We start from the raw sequence: 22,618 nt of genomic DNA, 5'->3' as shown, positions 1-22,618 counted from the left end.
TTCCATCTCATGTCACAAATTTGGCATAAGGAATGTTTATTGGTGGCTACTGACTGTGTTTGTTTCCACGTATTATACATGTACAATGGAATAGTTGGTAATAGTTTTGCATGAACTATTGGTGTTGGCTATCTAAAAGGACATAAAGGCAGACATGAGCAACAGATCCCGCTCCATGGGCTGAAACTGGGATTCGTGATGGTCAGCTAAGCATACATTCGCCTTCAAATTTGCGTAGCTTCTTTTTTATTCTGCAAGTTGTTTGGTTTGCCGTTCAAATGCCTTATTATTCTGCAAGCTATTTTAAGACTGGGCATCAATTTTTTTCCAGGTAGAAAGTGCTACTACTGCTCTTAACTGTAGCGCTGTGGTACTAGGATCCTTGCCAATAAGGTAAAACTCTGACTGATCTTCTTACGCTTTGCATTGAGGAAGGAGCTCTTCTGGGCGGTTGGATAACAGAGTCGTTCTAGTGTGTTTTTAGGGTGAGCCCGTCCAAGACGCCTGTGCGTCCCCGCGCCCCTCGCCAGCTGATGTCGTCCTAGGTATACATACAGGAGGTGCTGACGATAGCACTGCTCATATATAAGTAATAGAGATAGACATGTATGAAAAGGGTCTTTTGTTTTCAAGTAGTGTGTAGTTGCTGTTACTTTTAACAGCTAAAGCAATCTGGATGAGTCACCTATGAATGCCATACTGGAATCTGTTGCGCTTTTGTTGATCATTATTATTTTGCAATCCAGGCTAGGGGATTGAAGAAGCACTTGAAGAGGCTCAATGCGCCCAAGCATTGGATGCTCGACAAGCTTGGCGGAGCTTTTGTAAGTAAACAATATTTTCTAGCTTTGGTACCTACAATCTTCTGTACTTCCCCATTTGTCTAATGCTTCAGGTTGTTCTTTTTTCTGTAGATCTGTGTACCTTATCCTTGCTATACTGTCCATATATGTTGTGTGCATGAAAGTCTTGCATTGAAAATGTCATGTGCTACAATCGTTAGGACTATTGATAGATGTTGCTCTATCTATCTATCCATTTACATCGCTGGAAATTCCAATGCCCTTTCATAGTACGCTTGTGAAATGCTCACTGCTTTTCTATTGGTTTGTGTGCAGTTCATGCTCTGCAAGGTGAGGTCTGTTCAGTTTGGTCTGAAAGGCATCCCCTACCTGAACACCTACGACGACCGCACCATCCGCTACCCCGACCCGCTCATCAAGGCCAACGACACCATCAAGATCGATCTGGAGACCAACAAGATCATGGACTTCATCAAGTTTGATGTCGGCAACGTGGTCATGGTGACCGGCGGGAGGAACACCGGGCGTGTAGGAGTGATCAAGAATAGGGAGAAGCACAAGGGCAGCTTCGAGACCATCCACGTGCTGCTTGGAGCTTTTTTGCTATGTCTAGTTTTCTCCTATTTGTTGTACAGAAAAACATAGAATGGAATTCGACTTTGGTGGCCGCAAAAGTGTAGAGACTTGATTTCATATAAAGTTAGGCTTAACATTAGTGCAAATAGTTGTATTTTAGTTTAAATTTAGAGTACACTTATGTATGTGTTATTTGACAATGCTTATTTATGATATACTGAATGGTACTTATTTATATTATATTAATTATAATGTTGTTCAATATATGTATATGTATATTTCTCTTTCAAATTATTATAACGTGATATCTGATACTGTCGTGTAAGTCATTTCGTTTAAATCTTAATAAGACGGTCACCAAAATGTCTAATATCAGTCTCCTAAATAAGACGGTTTCTAAAACGTCCAATATTAGTCACCTAAATAAGATGGTTAATCATCTATTATTGTAGGATATTCGAGACAGTTTGATAAATACTTTATGACTTATAATGTTTGTATTCTCTACGGTCCTTTAGAAGCAGTGTCTTAAACAAAAACCTAATTCAAGACGGTTTATCGGACAAAATGACTTAAACAAATACCTTTTTCAGACGGTTATAAATTAAAAATTGTCTTATATAATATCTTTTAAGACGGTTTATAACCATCTTAAAAGTGGGACATCTTTTACGATTCCATCAAATTTGGACACTTAATAAGCGTCTTAAGAACTGAAAATTAACCGTCTCATATAACATGTTTTGTAGTAGTAAGTAACCTTGAATGGTTGAACTAAACCTTAAATGACTGAATATTTAGTGTTGCACATTTCGGACGGCGGACGGATCAGCCCCGTTAATTACGTGTGGCTTGTGTTCACTAGTACAGAGAAGTTCTATAGTGGCGGTTGTAAACCTATTTATAGTGGCGTTTTTCGTAACCGCCAGTGCTAGGGGCCAGTAGAAATCATCATTTTTACAGGCGGGTAACTGAGGACCGCCAGTGAAAATCGATTTTCACTGGCGGTCGGCGTAATAAAACCGCCAGTGAAAATCAATTTTCACTGGCGGCCGACGTAATAAAACCGCCAGTGCAAATCGTTTCCAGGAAACATAAAACATATTTTAAAAAAAAATAATGTGTTCAAATGGCTCTGCGGAACTCATGTTAATATAAGAACGCAGCAACAATTGAGAAAATGAATAACCCAGGAAAGCGTGACAGGCCGTGTGATCAAGTCAAAGTGATTTGTGGCCTTTATGGACCCATCACAAATGGCGAAAAACAATAACAGGGTAACAACTATCGACTATCACATGTTACTTTAAAAACATTGCAAGGCTCTGTTTAGATCTTTTTGGAAAAATAGAGATGAGATGGAAAAAAATCTAGAATGATATCCAAACATTTGAATTCTGAAATTCAAAAGTCAACCTCAAACCTACTATTATTTATAGATTTTTACCATACAAAGGCAATAATCGCTGTAATAATTATTAGATCCCAACGTTTATATTTTTTTCTATTCACAATCATTACCAGAATGATATCAAAAAAACTTTGAAGTAAGTTATTGTAGGGTTTGCCCCTACAGTATTTTGAATGATATCCAAATAGACTATTCAGATGGACGCTAAGGGCTTGCTTGATTAGAAGTGGATTAAGAGGGATTGCCTCTCAAATCCGCATTTAAATTGTTATTTTTGGTTGTGTGCTTTACCTTTTCTAGCTTAGTTACAGGCTAGTTTGTAGGACTGAAATCTAGGTTGCATAGCTCCATTTTGCGTTAGAGATAGCAACACTTAGATAAAACCTTAGTTGCACATATCAATGCTTGGTTATCCACATGTTTTGTCTAGGCCAGTGGAAAAAATAGTTGTCCTAATTCACCCCCTAGATGTCCATGTTCCTTCTAGTGGTCGCTCCCAGCCTCCTAGCTATGACAACGCTCCCTTCTATGGTGATCGTTGTGGCAATGGCCCTTGTCCTAGGTGCTAGATCTGCGGCAAGATCAGCCACACCACCATCAAGCACTACTGGACACAGCTCATTTGCCGAGTGTCTGAATTTTACACTCGGCAAAGGCTTTACCGAGTGTAACACTCGGCAAAGAACGCTCGGCGAACTGTACATCGGCAACGGCCTCTTTGCCGAGTACTTTTTGTCGGGCACTCGGCAAAGAATTTGCCGAGTGCCATTTGACACTCGGCAAAGAAAAGTCACCGTCACGGCGCCAAGTGACGATGACGGATCCTTTGCCGAGTGTCTTCTTTGGCACTCGGCAAAGAGACCAATTTTGCTGAGTGTCTGCTATCACGGCCCTCGGCAAAGACGGCTCCAGTGGGCCCCACCGCCAGTCCCTGTGCCGAGAGCTCTCGTAGGCACTCGGCAAAGGAGGCTTTTTTGCCGAGTGTCTAGTGGACTGGCACTCGGCAAAGAGTCCTCCAGTGGGCCTCTTTGCCAGTCCCTTTGCCGAGTGCCTTGACCACAACACTCGGCAAAGATGGCTTTACCGGTTCCCAGGTTTCCTTCTTTGCCGAGTGCCATGGTCAGCACTCGGCAAAGATGGCTTTACCGGTTCCCAGGTTTCCTTCTTTGCCGAGTGCCATGGTCATAGCACTCGGCAAAGCTACCCTTTGCCGAGTGTTACACTCGGCAAAGTGACCAGGAAGTCCCTTTTTTATTTGTTTTTGTTGTTCCATCCAAACAAACAAAAGATATATATCATTCACATCACATTATATATCAATCGCATCACAAAATCAACACATTTATCATCAACACCATAAATATCACAAATATCACCACATAAATCAGGTTTCACAGCACATAAGTCTCACTAAGTATCTCACAAGACCAAGTATAACTAACATCACCAACACTCACAAATATAAGTCTGGATCATCACAAAATAGATCATCAATGAGGTGGGCATCTGGACTGGTTCGGCGAAGGGCTGGACGAAGCGTGAGGGTTGTTCGACGCCGCCGATTGACCCTGCACAGAGAAGAGATTGCATGTGTGAGAACATATGAATATATATCATGCAGTACTAAAATTTGATACTCACAGGAGTAGTGAACTCAGCAGGGTCAGCTGTAGGGAACAACGGAGGTGGTGGAGCATGACCCTATGCGGCGCCAAGGCTCTGCATGTACGCGAACATCTCCGCCATCCTCTTCTCCAGCTCCTCACGTTGCCTCCTCTCATCATCTAGCTGAGTCTGTAATATTTCACCCTAATGTTACGATAATGCAAAGAGAAGATATATAATAATCAATGAACGATGAATAGATAAGGAATAACCTGGAGTTGCTGGATACGATGTTGTGAGCTGTCCTGCCGAGGTCGTATGGCTGGGCTCGCGCTCGTGCTCCTTGCTCGCACCTGAGAGAGAGTGGGAGTGGAGGACAAGTCGATTGCCCCGTTGTCAATCCAGTATCACCCATGCCTCTTGCCTCCTCCAACCCTCATGAGGACATCTCCGTCGATGTCCTCGGTCCTCGGATCGTAATCTGGCCCATGGACCTCCTTGGCCATGGCGGTGTACTCACTGAGGCGGCTGTGGACGACGGGGTTGGTGTACGCCTCGGGCCCGTCATCCGGGTTGTAGGTGACGTCGGACGTCGCCTTCCCCTTGTGGGTCATAGCATATGCCGAGAACATGGAGCAAGGCGCGCCACCATGTACCGCCGACTGCGAGAAAACCAACGAGATGGTTAGAAATCATGTCTAATCGAAAGTTATATACCTAAATAAAAAAGAGCGCGTACCCATGCTTCCGCGTATTGGCCCAGGCTGCGGCTGCCTTGATGGTGGGAGGGACCTTGCATCATCAAACGTTGTTCCCGGCTAGCGTTGTGCGCCTCGTCCCACTCAGCCGAGCACCACCTCTGCACCATCTGCTCCCAGCACTCAGGATGCGTGGCGCACCAATGAGGAATCATCTAAAAAATACAAGTACACGACATATCAGAAGATAAAATTAAGCATATTTAGTACCAATAATAAAGTTTTGTATTTACCTGCAAGTACTGGTCCGGAGTCAACGACATGGTTCGGGCGTCCTTCTTGCTCACCTTCTCCCCAAGGACGGAGCCGTGGTAAGTGACGATGGCCTGGATGCGCGCCTCGTAGTGCATGTCCACGATGAGCTTCTTACAGCTCGTGGTAGCCACCACATCCGCCCTGGCCTCGTATCCAGCCTCGCATCTGAAGAAATCCTACATACAAATACGATGTATCCATACATTATTTCAAGAATATGCAACAAATGTGACTTATTAAACAATATAGTGCGAGGAAGACTTACCCACAGCTCTTGCTTCACCCGCTCCGCCTTGTTGTTGAATTGTCTGTCGTCCCGATCTACTGCATCGGGGGCGACGGCGTAGTGGTCGAAGGTGTATGCTGGGCTCGTCACTCCAGCGTACTCGACAAGTCCAGGGAAGTGTTCCGTGCATAGAAGGCCGAGGATGCCATTGGGGTTGCGGCCGTGACCCCCTGCAGTCTCCAAAACCATCCAAGACATGTCCAAGTGATTAAGATAAAGTATTAGTTTCTATTATTAATTTGAACATATAATATGAAAAAGCAGCAACAACATCTAAATTTACCTACCTCTCTCCATCGGGTCGTATCAGCGGACGTCTGTCACGAAGTATGGGTCGCTGAGGGAGACTCGCGGGACCTCGCAGGTAGATGCTCCTCGAACCTGAGGAGCCAGAACCTGAGACGTCCTGCTGAGCGGCGTTCGTCGTCGTCGTCCTATTGCGTCGCATCGTCGTCGTCCTGCTGCGCCGCATCGACAGCGGCTTGCTGCTCCACCTGCTGTTGTACGACGTCGTCCTGCTGCGCCTCCTCCTCCGTCCTACGGGTGCTCCTCCTCCCCCTCCCCCTCCTCGTCCTCGTCCCACCGCCCACCATCTTTATCCAACAACCTGCAATTAAGAGTAAGCAATTAAGCACAGATAAAAAAATATGTATTTAGAAACATATGCAAAATAAATGAAATATAGCATTACATCGATTAAAAATAATCTTCATGTGTCCGGGTTAGCCGGATCATAAGTGTCATCATCACTATCAACCATTTCATAGTCAACACCATCTGAAGGCGCAATTTCGTCATTGGCATTGCCTTCAAGCATTTCTAAGTCATTCTCATTTTGCACCTCATCATCCTCCTCATCAACAACTGTCACACCCGGATTTCGGGGATCCAAAGCCCGGGCGCGAACATAAACACCAGGTGTGCTGGGACCAAGTCTCACACATATGATGCATAGTGGCACAGGATCGAATGTCACATCTTTACTATATAACAGGAGTTCTATACAAAATAAATAAATAATTACATCATATGAGGAAACGATCCAGCAACCCAAAGTTGACTGGGAGACGATGGCCTAGACCACTCACGAACTCATCACAGCATCCGCCACGCGCCTCATCCTGTGGTACCTGTTCTTGACCTGTGGGGGGGTGTGAGACAGCAAGAGTGAGCTCACATACGTTCATCGCTCAACAAGTTGTGGGGAATAATGTGAATGAACTCGCCAAAGGTGGGAGTTCATGTGAAGTGTAAGGCTTACCAAAGAGGATGGTTAGAGCTGAGCATTGCTTTTAAAGTTGGTCAAAATTTTATTAGCAATTACTAAGTATAAGTAAATACCAACCCAATTAAGTAGTAGAACCAAAGTAACAACATCACCTGCGATGCAATGCATATGACAAATTGAATTTAGTTCCATAAGTTAATCATGTGAGGGTCCGAGCTGCTCATGACCGTGAGCACGGCTAGTATACCAGTTTTACACTCTGCAGAGGTTGCGCATCTTTACCCACAAGTCATGTTACCCATCTGCCAAGGGATCGCGACTTCCCATACACCTCTACCGAGGAGGCGAGGCAGGGTAAAACTACGAGGCCTTTACAAAGTTCCACTAGCTTCAGAAAACCCGCTACAGTTTATAGGAAGCTCCAATGCAGGAATCCCTTGCATGACCGCCATCGCAGCAAAATCATCCCGAGGGCCTCCCTACACTGACCACTCCCCTACTGCCCTTGCCCCTTTCGGGTAAGGTAGTCCTCCACTAGCTTTCCTAATTAATCAGCCAAGGGCGTCCATAAATGTAATACTCAAATTTGTATACAAAGAGTAATAGAGAGATCTTCTCATTTTGTGTGCCTCATTTGCATCATAAAAAAAGAGCATACCTAAAATTTAGTGATGAATTAAAACAAATGATACCAAAATAGAAGAAAATGCATCATGTGGAGTTTTTATGTTTGTGCATTAAATATAATAATAAAAATAATAATAAGTATAATAAGATAATAAATACTAGAAGTTAAATCAAACCCTAAATTAAAATTAGGGTTTTTGAAAAGGAGAAGAGGAGAAATGATAAATAATAAAGTTATATTTCTAAAGTTGGTAGTCTTAATTTCACAATATGAATTGAGAATAAATTTGGCACAAATTCGAATTCAAAAATTCGAAATGTAAATTGATTAGAATTAGAGAAAAGAAAGTGAGGAAAATAGAAAGAAAAGATAAAAGAAAAGGAATAAAAAGCCTCATGGGCCGCCATACCCCAATCTGGCCCACCCGGGGAAACCCCTCCACCGCGCGGCCCAGCTCCTCCGCGCCCACTCGCGCGTGCCACTGACATCCGGGCCCGCCTTGTCATCCGCTCAGGCGCGCAGCCACCTGATTCTCCACGCGCGCGCGCGATCGACGCCTCTGTCGTGCGGGCCCGATCGGTCGGGCAGCTGGACACCGCGCGCTGGGTGAACCCTCTACCACTGCCACAGCGGACCCACATGTCATCCCTCTCTCCCGAACGCCGCACTCCGCCCGCCTCGCGCAACGGATGCCGAGTCCTTCGGTATGGTGGACCTGTGCGACTTGGCTTCTGCGCGCATATAAGGAAGCCGGGACCCCACGCCGTTAACCTAGCCACAACCGGTCGCCTCTTCTACCCTCTGGCGCGGCCTCGCACACTGGATCTCCTCTCCGCTGCCACGCCATCATCGCAGGGGGTGGCTTCGCCGCCGTCGGCTGGAGAAGGAAGGCTACCTCCGTCGCTCCGCTAGCTGTGAGTACTCCTAAGATCATAGGCTCGTACCTCCTACTCCAGTTGCAACTAGAATCGTTCGATAAAAGCCACGCTTCACCTGGCGATTTCTCGCCGGAGTGGTAGAACCGCCGAGCGCCGTGGCCAGGGCTCGCGCGCACACTTTACTTCAGTTGAGTTCTGTCCACGTGTTCGGGCCATTCATGACAACGTGTAGGGTACCTAGATTGGAGAAATTGGTGCTCGGTGCATCGGATTGAAGTTCCTCCGGTGGCTCTCCGTCGTGGGAGCTTGGGCTCCGCTGTCACCCGGCGAGGGCTGGGGAAGATGCACCGCGGACCGTTGGATGCTCTATGCGCGGCTCTGATTAAAAACCAGGTGTCGGTTCGGGCGCGTTCGTCTGGGACCGTCGATCTCGAGTTAGTCGGCTGGGATTAGTCGCGCCTTCATAAAATTGTAGATGTCGATTTTTGATCCGACGGTCTGTATAACATACCGGTTCAATACGCTTCGATCTAATCTGGCGCGTGGGTTCTGGATCGGACGGTCCTGATTTCGCGATACCCCCTTTGGCTTGCACGCTTTGCAAATAGAACCCTGAGCTTTTACCATTTTAAACCCGCCGTCCACACCAGGGACAATCTGTGTCTTAGGAATACTTACGGAATTGCCCCTACGCTTCTGTTTAATTGAGGCACAGTCCAGTGGATAGGAAAATCATAGAAAATGATTTAGAAAATGATTTTTAGTGTAAAAATAAATCCAGAAACTTATTTAATTCATAACTAATTCATTTTAGCTCCTTTTTGACCCATTCCAGTTGCAATAAATTTTGTTTTAATATTATTTATCACCTAGTACCTTTGTTTAGCCATGAAACTTAAACTAAAATTATTCACTTGATCTATTCTACACTAAGCACTAAATAACTCCAGAAATTCATAACTCCTCCGTTTTAACTCCGATTTGATTCGTTCAAGTTGCGTTAGTCTCGCAGAAACGCGTAGATCATTATTATTCAGTTTGTACTTATGTTTGGTGTAATGTTAATCTTGTCTATATACTGTTTGTTTGTATTACTACGACTAGCAGTGAGGTCACGTGTCACCTGAAGATCATCCTGGTACCTGGAATCTCAAGTCCCAGGCAAGTTGTGCCCTTGATCACTTCTTTTACCCACTCATGTTCTAAATAATCATAATGATCTGCATAGGTTAATTTTGATGGGACCTAATAGGTTACCCTAGTTTGTCTATCTTTATGCCTTGTTTACCCCTGAACTTTTTAGGTAGTACTTGCTAGTGCTATATGTGGTTTTGGGCATTGAGATACACATTATTCATGATTATACTTTTGTTATCCGTTGTTATTTACTGTTCATGTCAAGATCATTAATGTTAATTGGAACATAGAGCTTAACTTGAGAAACACGTGCCACCACAAGGGTTTATGGACACCCTTGGCTAATTAATTAGGAAAGCTAGTGGAGGACTACCTTACCCGAAAGGGGCAAGGGCAGTAGGGGAGTGGTCAGTGTAGGGAGGTCCTTGCTTGATTTTGCTGTGATGGCGGTCAGGCAAGAACCCTGCATTGGAGCTTCCTATAAACTGTAGCGGGTTTTCTGAAGCTAGTGGAACTTTGTAAAGGCCTCGTAGTGTTACCCTGCCTCGCCTCCTCGGTAGAGGTGTATGGGAAGTCGTGATCCCTTGGCAGATGGGTAACATGACTTGTGGGTAAAGGGTACCACCTCTGCAGAGTGTAAAACTGGTATACTAGCCGAGCTCACGGTCATGAGCAGCTCAGGACTCTCTGATGATTAAATTATGGAACTAAATTCAATTTGTCATATGCATTGCATCGCAGGTGATGTTGTTACTTTTGTTCTACTACTTAATTGGGTTGGTATTTACTTATACTTAGTAATTGCTAATAAAATTTTGACCAACATTAAAAGCAATGCTCAGCTCTAACCATCCTCTTTGGTAAGCCTTACACTTCACGTGAGCTCCCACCTTTGGCGAGTTCATGCACATTATTCCCCACAACTTGTTGAGCGATGAACGTATGTGAGCTCACTCTTGCTGTCTCACACCCCCCATAGGTCAAGAACAGGTACCACAGGATGAGGCGCATGGAGGATGCTGCGATGTGTTCGTGAGAGGTCTAGGCCGTCGTCTCCCAGTCAACTTTGGGTTGCTGGACCATTGTCTCCTTATAATGTAATTATTTATTTTGTACCGAATTCCTGTTATGTAGTAAAGATGTGACATTCGATCCTGTGCCATGATTCATCATATGTGTGAGACTTGGTCCCAGCACACCTGGTGATTATGTTCGCGCCCGAGTTTTGGACCCCTAAAACCCGGGTGTGACAATAAACCCTTGTGGTAGCACTGTTTTCCCGGGTGGTCGCTCCATGTTCCAATTAACATAATGATCTTATCATGAACAGTAAATAACAACTGATAATAAAAGTGTGATCATGAATATTGTATCTTCATACCCAAAACCACATAAAGCACTAGCAAGTACTACCCAAAAAGTTCAGTGGTAAACAAGGTATAAAGATAATCAAACTAGGGTAACCTATTGGGTCCCATCAAAATTAACCTATGCAGATCATTATGATTAATTAGAACATGAGTGGGTAAAAAGAAGTGATCAAGGGCACAACTTGCCTGGGACTTGAGATTCCAGGTACCAGGATGATTCTTCAGATCCTCGTGACCTCACTGCTAATCGTAACAAACATAGTATAGGCAAAATAAACATCACACCAAACATAAGAACAAACTACGTAATAAGGATCTACGCGTTGATACGAGATCGTGGACTCGAGAATCACTACAATCGGAGTCATGGTTAAAAAGGTATGGTTTTCAAAAGACCCATGCAATTTAAGAAGTTAAAACTAGACCTTATGTTAATTTAATAGATCATGTGAGAAAATAATCTAAATGAATAATTAATTCAACTTTAAATTAAATTATAATATAATTAGGGATCATATTTAGCCAAACTATAATTATAAACAGATTAACTTTGATTTAGAGAGGTTAATCTACTAAACATAAGTCAAATAAATATCTAACTATAAAAGCCTGAGATACGGTATAACCAATGCTATTACTACATAGTGAATTTTTGTACGAACCTAACACAACTGGAACGGGTCAATTCGAAGTTAGAATGGGTAAGATATGACTTTTGCAAGTTTCTAGACATATAAATATTATTTTTATACCTAGAAATAATTTCTGGGATTTATTTTAATAGTGCTCGGACTGAGGAAACAAAACCCCGAGAGTTCAGGGGCTAAATCGTGAAAAACAGGGTCTAAGTGTAATTATCTTTATACATGTGAGGATGGCGGGTTAATTTAGACAAAGGTAGAGGGCCTATTTGCAACCTTCGCACGGCCGAAGGGGTATGGGTGAATGGTGGCCGTGCGATCTGAATCGATGGCCAGGATTAAAACTTCAACCGGTACACGATAGTGGCCGATTGATTTGCAACTGACGATCCAAGATTCGCCACGTCAGTCACCAAATCTGGTCCGCCCAGATTTCATCGCACGGTCCGGATTTTATTCATAAAGCTGTACGCGGTCGTCTAATCTCGCCCACCCATTCGGATCGAACGACCCTCACACACCAACACGAGTGGGCACGACATCAGCTAATCCTCACCGTTCACCATAAATCGACGGCAATCGGGTCTTCTCCCACCAGCCACCCAGCACGACGGCGCAGCCACCCACGGCGGTGCCATCGCCGGAGCTGGTGAATCGGCCCACCGGTGATCTAATCCTAAACACGAATAGGCGTAGAGGTAATAGAGACTGCGACGAACACGATGGGGACGGACTTACTGACGGTTGGTAGCACAGATGCCGCTGCCCCCAGCGGTGAGTGGATTCGCGGCGGCGATATGGCTCCGGTGAGCAATTGACCCTGCCCCGACCCTGCTCGAGTTCAATTGATGGTCGGCATGGCTTCTACATCACGCAGCGACTCCCCAGAGCTACTTGATTGTGTCACAGCGACACCCCGTCGCGAGTACGACGGCGGCAGTACAAGCTCCCCTCCCTTCTTCTGAAATTCCGACCTGCTATGGCTGCGATGGTATTTGGGTTGATGGAGGCTGGTTCGGGCTCGGTTTATATAGCCACGAGGTGAATTGGTAGCCGGGATCCTAGGGAGATTACACCGGTTGTTGGGATTTTTCCCAAGATTTGTTGCGCCTGCTCCTTTGGGGAAGAAACGGCTGACGAGGCGGGACCACATGACAGAGAGAGCAATAGCGCGGCAGAGGGAGCGGGGTCAGCCTATATATGTATTCGGAACCAAAGTCTGCCCAGATTAATCTAGCTGAGATCCGGCAAAATCGCCTAAGTTTCCTACGGGTTGGTTATGTCGCGCGAGGAAGCAGGAGAAAGTTTTGCCCCACACGGCGACAGAACGGATGAGGCCAGGCGATAATGACGCGTGGGATTAGTTTAGTGGATCAAGTGGCCGGAGAAATAATAAACAAATGACTTGTGGGCTAGCCCTTTGGGATATCTAGACAAGGAGTTGGTTGGCTGGTGCTTTTAGTCCCAAGGTAGTTAGCGTTCTTTTTTTGTGTGTCTCCATTTTTCACAATCCAAATTCAAATCAGATTTAGACAAAGTTCAAATTTCTACCTTAATTCAAATTCTCAATAAAAAATCCAGAATGCCACACAAAGTTTATTTTATTTATTGATTGATTAATTATTCACCTAGATAAATGTTTCTATATACATAATTTCATAAGAGAATAATTCACACATTTTTTTATTTTAGGGAATTATTATTTTTTGAATATGTAGACAAATTAAAAGTTATCTCAAAATAAATGTACATCACTTATTTGCCATTTTTAGGGGAATAACCTCTAGTGTAAAATATTTATTAAGATATTGTTTTAACCTATTTTTTTAGAGAATATATATCTAAATATATAAATCAACCAAGGATAATTTGATTCATATAAGATCCTTTTATTTAATCTCTTGTTTCAAAACATATTTATTTAAATTTTGAGATAAAGTTCCCTAATTCGTCCAAAATATGATTTTGTGGTGTTACAACAACCATTTCAATATCTACTTCCATTCTGATCGCTTCGGTTAAGTCTATCTCAAATCGCCCTTCGAGCCCATCTTCTTGGAAGAACTCTCTGTCATATGTGTCTGGGTCTAAGTTATAATCTTCATCGTTTGGAACAGGTAATTTACCGTGCGGTGATACCTTATACACAACATCCCAACCCTTAAGATGTTGTTTCGTTTGGCACGCATATGGAAGATAATACACTTGTGTGGCCTGTTGAGCCACAATATAGACATTGTCTCCTGGTAAGGTGGAATCCTATCGAATTTCGACTAGCCCAAGATTAGAATGTGTCCGTCTCGTAACTTCAGGGTCAAACCAATGACATTTGAATATCACTGGAGTAAGAGGTTTGGAACCATAAAAATTGAGTTCATATATTTCTTCAATTCTTCCATAATACTCGACCTCCTCAAGCCCGGGCGTAAAGACTCCAGAACACGTGGTTTTTCGATTGGGCCGACTTTGGTCGTAGCCTGTTGTGCGAAAACGGTATCCATTGACGTCATACCCAGAAAATTTCCTGACCCTATAGGCAAAGCCATTGGCTACTTGTCTCAACTCGGCACTCATAGACGGCTCTCTTTGGCCCTGCAAGTTCAAACACACTAGATTGTTATATTATTCGCACGTAAGAGCAACTTCAAATGACAAACTAAGCACGTACCTTACGTTTAAACCAGGAAATGAAATCGGGCAATCCATTTCCCGCACCCTTTCCAAGAAGGGTATCATATTCCTGTGGAGTTGGGTCCCTTGATCGACGCCAGAATTCATGAAGAAATTGCTCCATGTATGGCGTCACCTCTTCAAGGTTGGTCAATACATATAGCATGATATGGCGCCACTCTTCATGTCTCAGGGTCTTGGTGGTCGAACCACTCGCGCTTCCGAGTTGCCCTCGAAAAATGCTGAGGTTCGATTCATTGTCGCCATCATTGTAACGAGGGGGTGGATTATGCACGCTCGACAGTTTGTCACCATAGTAAGTTGTTGTGAAGTTTGACACCTCCTCCAGTATGTATGCCTCTGCAATGGAAGCCTCGATTTTGCATTTATTTCTACATTTTTTTCAGATAGTCTTTAGACATCTCTCGATTGGATAGCACCAACGTCCCTGCACGGGCCCCCCCATTCGTGCCTCATACGGGGGATGTCGAGCTGTCTCTTCTGTCCATCACCAGAGTCTACCTCTATGAACCTAGACGATTTACACTTCGGACAATACTTTGCCTCAGTGTGTTCTTTCCTAAATAGGACGCAGCCCTTCGGACAAGCATGTATCTGCTCATACGTCATCTTGAGTGCACGAAGGAGTTTCTGTGCCTCGTACATGCTCTTTGGCAGAACGTGATCCTCCGGAAGCAGGCTGCCAATAACTGTCAACAAACCATCGAAGGCGTCTCGACTCATGCTATACTGCGACTTGAACGTCATTATACGCCCAATGGCATCCAGTTGAGAAACCTTTGTCTTGTCGTGAAGGGGTTTCTGTGCCGTGTCAAACATGTCGTAGAATGCCTTTGCGGTCGCCTCTGGCTCGTCCTCCATACGTCCTTCGGCGAACTGTGTCTCGTGATAGTCGTTCAACATGTCCGCTACCCCGGCATCAGCATCGTAATCCTCGACGCGTTGTCTCACCACCTCCTCTCTCGTGCGATGCGCTTCACCATGGAAGATCCACCGAGTATAGTCCGGCGTAAATCCATTCTTCCAAATATGTTCTACCATGACCTTCTTTGTTTTCCTTTTCTTGTTGGCACATTTGCTGCACGGACAAGGGACTAGACTAGCTCCTTTAGCAGCTTCGCCAAATGCCCGTTCCACGAAAGCATCGGTCTTCCTAATCCATTCAGGGGTGACATCATTACGTCGAACGCGGCCCGTGTACATCCACTCACGGTCCTCCATCCTCTAACATATATAACCGAGTATAGTTTAATATAGACATGTAATGCATGTACACTACGTTCCTACCTTCTAATAGGTGAGGATAGGTCCTAATCCCACCCGCGGTTGCGTAGATGGAGTTAGTTTCCATGCTCTACTCTGATCCGAGATAGAATTTCGGCAGCACCTCCCCATTGTTCTCCGGATACACGTCCTGGCAGGGAGAGTGTACTGTCCGGAGAACAACAGGGAGGTGACGCCGAAACTCTGTCTCGGACCGGAGTAGAGCATGGAAACTAACACCATCTACGCAACCGCGGGCTGTCCAAAAAACGTGGACAATTCGAAACTGATACATTTGTAGATATGCAAAGATCTGCATATCTACATTGTATCTCTTTCGAACGGGAGACGCCTAACTGGGTTACGTGATCTACGACCATGATGCGGAAATTGAGGTTATACCTAGGGTGACGGTGGAATCAGGCTAGCGGGGCTGTGGCGGGTTGGTGCAGTGGCGACGCGACGCGGTGCAGGCAGACCCGCAGTGGCTAGGAAGACAAGTATCTTCTTTGTAAAAAAGAAACACAAGTCTATTAATACAAAAAAAATATTGCCAAACTTTGTTCATATGAATTCACATCAACGACCGCCATCCTTAGGACCACGCATGCCATCGGCAAACCTACCACTACTTGTGCCTATCTGCCGCTATCGGTTAGTTCTGTCACCAGAGTGGCCATCCGAGCCATGGGCCACACCCATAAGAGTTATGGAGTTCTCCTATGGTGGTTAAGGTTGGGGAGTTGTCAATCGTGGAAATCTAGTTGTGTGTCCATTGTGGTGAGCTATGCCAATGTGGTCTAGTTTGGCCAAGTCAGAGGTTTCTAGGATTGGTGTCGATGATGGATATGGTGGTTGATGCGTTGGGTAACTCTGGAACCATATCAATACACCGTTGTCGTCGTGGTGTGTGTAGGGTTGGACGAAATACTTGTGCCTCATCGGCTCGACTTGGCTCGTGACCGGCTCGGCACGGCTCGAAAAAATAAACAAGCATGTCAAAAAAATTGGCAGCACTTCCCCTGTACGGGGAGGTTTCCAAAACCTGCAAATAGATCTAACAGCACGATGGCTGACACGCACATATACAAACTACACAATGAATGCAAGTCACATCTAAGTGGCATCCATATCCACCATCACAATATATAGAAGTATTTTAATAAACATAGCAAATTCACTATAATGCCCTAAAACTACCGCTAATTCATACCCTAATTAAAGACTTACAAAGGAGTGAGGCGCGGTGACGGTGGGGCACGGCGACGGACAGAGCGGGCGGCGGTGGGGCGCGGCGACGGACAGAGCGGGCGGCGGTGGGGCGCGGCGGAGGAGAGGGCGGGCGGCGGTCGGCTCACCGGCGGCGGCGTGTCGGGCTTTGCGGGCGGGCACGTGGGGCGGCCGGGCGCGTGGGGCTGCGCCGACGGCGAGCCGGAGCGTGGGGCGGGCGGCGGTGGGGCGGTGTCGGCGGCGAGCCGGAGCGTGGGGCGGGCGGCGGGGCGTGGCGGCGGTGAGGAGAAGGAAAGGAGAAGGAAGAAGAGAGCCGACCGCGCGCGGGCGGTTTAGTCACCTTCTTTGCCGAGTGCCCGCGATCCGGCACTCGGCAAAGATTTTTTTAAAATTTAAAAATAAACTTTGCCGAGTGCCGGATCTCAGGCACTCGGCAAAGGCGTCTTTGCCGAGTGCTAGCTGTAGAGCACTCGGCAAAGATGTGTTCTACAGACTTTGCTGAGTGCCAACGGACAGGCACTCGGCAAAGCTGCCTTTGCCGAGTGCTAACTGGACAACACTCGGCAAAGTATATTTTATTTTTTTTATTTTTGGCAACCAAACTTTTTGTGGTGTGTTCCTACACTATGTAGACCTACAAGTACCATTTTGGTACAATTATAAAAGTGTTTTTATAACTATTAGATTTAGTTCGTTTATTTGAATTTCTTCGAAAAATTCATATTTGAACTGCAGGTCACTCGAAACTTGGGAAACCATGCATTCAAAAATGATACCCGTCCTATTTAGCACAAGTTACGACCGATTCCAGGAGCGGACCGGAAACTTCGAGCAACATGCTCACTAAACATGGCCGTGAACTTGTCATCCACATGTTTAAAAATTGTATAAAACACAAATAAAGTCAGAAAATCATGAAACTTGTCCACGTGTAATGATATCATATGTACAAGCTGTGATAAAAATTTGAGATTGTTTGGACAAAGTTGTGAGACATTATGTGTAGAAACCTAAGAGAACTACACATGAAATCATAGAGTTTCAATGTGGATGGATCTCTTAGGTTTGTACACATAGCGCGTCATAGTTTTCTCGAAATTTTTTCAATTTTTTATCATAGCCTGTACATATGATATCATGACACGTGGACAAGTTTCATGATTTTCTGACTTTGTTTGTGTTTTATACAATTTTTAAACATGTGGATGGCAAGTTCACGGCCATGTTTAGTGAGCATGTTGCTCGAAGTTTTCGGTCCGCTCCTGGAATCGGTCGTAACTTATGCTAAGTAACATGAATATCATTTTTGCATGCACGGTTTTCCAAGTTTCGAGTGACCTGCAGTTCAAATCTGAATTTTCCGAAGAAATTCAAATAAACGAACTAAATCTACTAACGATTGAAAACTCTGTTATAATTGTCCACAAATGATAAATATAGGTCTACATAGTGTAGGAACATACCACAAAAAGTTTGGGAGACAAACTAAAAAAAATAAAAATATACTTTGCCGAGTGTCTAGAGAAGACACTCGGCACAGCGTCCTTTGCCAAGTGCCCAATATGTGGCACTCGGCAAAGACTGACGGCCGTCAGCTGTAGACGGTCGCTAACGGCCCTTTGCCGAGAGCCGTCTTTACCGAGTGTTTGACTCTCGGCAAAGCAGTCTTTGCCGAGTGCTGGGCTGTGCCGAGTGTCCCGCATTCCGTAAATAAGATCTTTACCGAGCGTAGGACTTTGCCGAGTGTGGCGCTCGGCAAAGTCGGCTTTGCCGAGTGCCCGATAAAAAGCACTCGGCAAAGCCGCCGGCACTCGGCAAAGAGCCGAATTCCGGTAGTGAAGTATTGGTACCGGATGGACAATTCATACCAAAATGAACCATTAGTGTCCTTGACGTCAACATGCTCCTATAAGGTCGACCCCTAGCAGTGGTACAACAAAGTTGTCGGCGCCGCGGATCATATCATCACGAGCAACCTTGATTGCATAGCTAAGTGAGATCAGTATCACGGCGCTGACACGATGCAAGTGAGCAACAGAGCATGTTTGTAAAGTAAACATGTTGGCTCCTATTCTATCAATACTAATATGCACCCTCTTGCTCTTAACAATGTTCTTCATGTTCCTAAAATTTCTAAACACCTTCTTTCAGTTTATAAATTATCGTGTGATAACAATATCTTTTTTGAATTTCATCTTCGATGTTACCTCATTAAGGATTGGGCAACACAAAATCTGATCGTGGTAGAAAAATGTGAATATGGCCTTTATCACCTTAAGTCATCTAATATTGAGTTCATCAAGCAGACGCTTGTGAGCTATCCTGCATGTTTGGAACAATGACATGCTAGGTTCGGTCATCCATCTCCTCGAGTAGTTTGGTCCCTTTACATATTCATAATCTTCTGTCTCAAGGAGTCTACTATTTCATTAGTTTGACATGCATGTTACTTAGCAAAGAGTCATCAATTACCCTATCGTAATTCATATTATAGATCCACGACACCAATCTAACTTATTTATTCTAATGTTTGGGATCCTATCCGATATCTGCTGGTGGTTTAAAATATTATATTAGTTTCATTGATAATGTTAGCAAATTTATGTGGGTCTATTTCATGAATGATTGGACTGGTGTTCATCTCATTTTACTATTTTTTTAAGCTCATGACAAATGCCTCCTTTACACCAAGATTAAATGTGTGCAATCTGATTGTGATGGGAAATATCAAAAACTTCATAATCAATTCTTCACTATAATGAGCATTGCCCATCGGGTGTCTATTGTCGCAGGAACCTTCTAGGGGTTGCCTTGATAGCTGACACACCAGAGGAGCTAGGAGGTGTGCTTGTTGTTGAAGTCGTCCATCCTAACCGCAGTTCTAGGTAAGGGGGTTCAAGGCATGATACTTGGCTTCAACTACAACCAGAAAGGGTGTGTTGATGTTAGTGTACCAATCTACATATGCACAACAATCAACTAAATGTTAAACTCCCCGACCTGTGTGGTTTGCCACAATCGACTCTTTGAGCCTATGGTCATTTCTTTTTTGGGTCGGCTACAATAATTGTGATCGTACACTGAAAGCGACAATGATGGAAGTAAAAACCTTCCTAAAGCCTGCTTAAGCTGATTACTTAATCTAGAATGATGCAGGCTACGTGCATGGCCAAGAAGGAACTGCCAGGCCAGAGGAGCACCGTTATTACCCACGCTGTTAACCAAATCTAGGGCCAGATAGACAATAATCCATCTAAAGGAACATCACAGATCCGATCTACTGTAGGTATCATATTGATAAACCTACAAGCATCCGCCCTTGAGAACTATTGACCACACACACGAACATGGATCAGGACCTTCAAAGGAGTCTAACTAGAGTAAACAACGAGACCAAGCATGTAAGGCAGGGTGCCAGATACGTATTCGACTCCCAAGTTGTCACGTGCACATGTGTAGCTAGCATGTCATGGAATGTAGCAATTGGTAAAGGGATATGCATGTAGCTGTGTAAAATCAATCTAATAAACTGAAGCACAGAGATAAATGTATAGATTGAAAGTATACATGATAACTAGAAGATCTTATCAGCAACAACACTTAGTACCTATCAGGGTAAGGTGGTGACACCATACCACCCAGACACGACCATAGACCACATCAGGGTAGCATGTCGCTTACCTTAGAAAACCCTTGTGGAAGGGGTGGTGATGCACCGACAAGATGAGAAGCACCTGCTGCTTAGTGAATGAAGATACAATCAGAGACAACATCAGGGTAGCAAGGTGCTTACCTTGGAAAACCCTTGTAAAAGGGGTGGCAATTTGCCGAGAGGATGAGAAGCACTCGCTGCTTGGTGAATGAATGGCTTCTTTCATATCTGTTACAATATATAGCCTCACGGGCTTGAAGGGGTAAGTATTTCTTATTTTCATCTAATTTATTATCTAAATGCCTACGTCTATTTACATGTCTATTCTTTCCACGACCGGATACTTCTTCATGGAATTCTTCGGCCACAATGACAGTGTGAGCCTAGTTGGGGTTTTTGCTCAAAAGGCATCCTAGTCCTATAGATAGGATTAGGTGCCAAAACATGCCCCTAGTTTTGGTAGAATATTTTATGCCAAAATTGTTTTTCTTTCTTGTGGATGGCCTATTCCATGTGTCACTGATCATATGTCTTTCCATGCTATCCATCTCTGCCTCACGCAACTTCATCTTCACTTTCACTCTAGGTTGTTCACCTCCTCTAAGTAGAACTCTATTTATATTAATTACTCCTCCATTGCTACCTTTGCCACTCTTCTAGATAAAGGAAACTCCCTTTTCACTGAGGAAAATGGCTCTTCCTCCCCTTCCTACAGTAGTGATTCCTCCTTTGTCTCATGGTTGTCTGATCCTCCTCTTACTCCTCTCTATTCTTATTCATCGCCACCCCTCTTCCCGAGGATTTGGGTCTTTGGGACCTTGACCTATTCAATGATTCTGAGGCATCTAATCATGGGTTAATGGACGTCGGTGAGAAGGAAGGTGAGGGAGAGGGGATCGACCAATCTGCCCTCCTATTATGTGACCCTCTCGTCTCTTCTGATGAAGATGACAATTGGAGTTGGGATGGTGCTGACGAAGACGACGCTGAGGAAGAAAATCGCATATCCTTAGAGGAGGAAGAGATGGTGTCACTGCGTGTCTGCATGAAGTCCCCCTTCAGCAGTAGCTCTAAGAAGGAGATGATCAAGGATGTTACCTAGCTACGATCTTCTAGGCACGGCACTCAAGGAACCTTCTCCAACTGCCTTGTTTGCTCCTGGCTCTCCATCAAGGAACAATGTGGTCCCATAGAATCGAGTGTAGTAGCGCAACGATCTAGTGATACTCTCTGATAGCGACATGCCCACTGATCCAATCATTACCCCTACTGATGTCATAGGTCATTTGTATGGTACACATTTGAAAATAATATCTGACAACTAAAACAACATTGAAACAACGTACTTATGATACAATGACATATTCTATTACTCGGACTTCTATTGAAGAGCCATCATCACATGTCACTGCTTTGAAGCATCCTTTGTGGCATCGTGCAATACAAGAATAATTTGATGTCCTCATTAAAAACAAGAATTGGCATCTTCTCCCTCCTTGTTAGGCACGGGCATAAAAACCAAAAACCAAACACCGAAACCGAAAAAACTAGAACCGGAGCCGAAAAAACCAAAACTGCCAAAGTTGTTATTCTTATTTTTAATTCCCTGTATTCCATTAGTTTTTCTGAGTACAATAAAACTCTAAAAGTCTAAGATCAGCTAGCTAGCCAGGGTACTAAAACCCAACAAAGCTGCTACGGGAATCCTAGCTCGGTATTTTGGTTAAAGCAAACCGAACTATACGGTTAATAGAATGTCCGATTTTTCCTTTTCTAGACAAAATTTTGGTTGGCATTCTCCAAAAACCGGACTTTAAAAAACCAAAAAACATGAACCGAAAAAGTTTGGTTAACTGATTGCTCAGTCATACTCCTTGTGCTGGCCTAAATGTCATTCACTACCGGAAACAGCCTCTTTGCCAAGTGTCTGAAGCACTCGGCAAAGCCTGGAAAACACTCGGCGAAGGCTTTGCCGAGTGTGACACTCGGCAAAGAGAGCTCGGTGAACTGTACATCGGCAACGGCTTCTTTGCCGAGTACTTTTATCGGGTGACACTCGGCAAAGAGTATCCCTTTGCCGAGCGTATTAGGTGACACTCAGCAAAGGGTTTCCCTCTTTGCCGAGTGTCCGCCAGACTACCTCTCGGCAAAGAGGTCGCCAGCGGGTCCCTTTGTCAGTACCTTTGCCGAGTGCACTAGGAGGCAC

The 22,618-nt window shown here is 44.5% G+C and overlaps 1 protein-coding gene across 2 annotated transcripts; it reads left to right on the top strand.

Moving 5' to 3' along the window:
- The first annotated feature begins 369 nt into the window (after positions 1-369).
- Positions 370-1,556, top strand: LOC103647302 (40S ribosomal protein S4-like). 2 transcript variants are annotated; one of them, XM_020549348.2, is made up of 3 exons: positions 370-393; positions 747-824; positions 1,119-1,452. In XM_020549348.2, the coding sequence occupies exons 2-3, from the start codon at positions 798-800 to the stop codon at positions 1,446-1,448; spliced, it is 357 nt and encodes a 118-aa protein (XP_020404937.1). In that variant the 5' UTR covers positions 370-393; positions 747-797; the 3' UTR covers positions 1,449-1,452. The 2 variants fall into 2 exon arrangements, with proteins under 2 accessions (XP_020404937.1, XP_020404938.1); XM_020549349.2 differs by lacking the exon at positions 370-393 and adding an exon at positions 400-545 and having other exon boundaries at positions 1,119-1,556.
- The last annotated feature ends 21,062 nt before the right edge of the window (positions 1,557-22,618 follow it).

Source organism: Zea mays, chromosome 2 (assembly GCF_902167145.1).
Source record: "Zea mays cultivar B73 chromosome 2, Zm-B73-REFERENCE-NAM-5.0, whole genome shotgun sequence".
Lineage (NCBI taxonomy): Eukaryota > Viridiplantae > Streptophyta > Magnoliopsida > Poales > Poaceae > Zea > Zea mays.
The sequence above is the reverse complement of the archived record's forward strand: the minus strand, read 5'-3'. Positions and strand labels throughout refer to the sequence as shown.

Excerpts from the sequence above, each read along its gene's own strand:
- LOC103647302 (XM_020549349.2), top strand. The coding sequence starts at position 798 with ATGCTCGACAAGCTTGGCGGAGCTTTT. Across the intron at positions 825-1,118 it reads ACAAGCTTGGCGGAGCTTTT|TTCATGCTCTGCAAGGTGAG; the intron begins GTAAGTAAACAA and ends GTTTGTGTGCAG.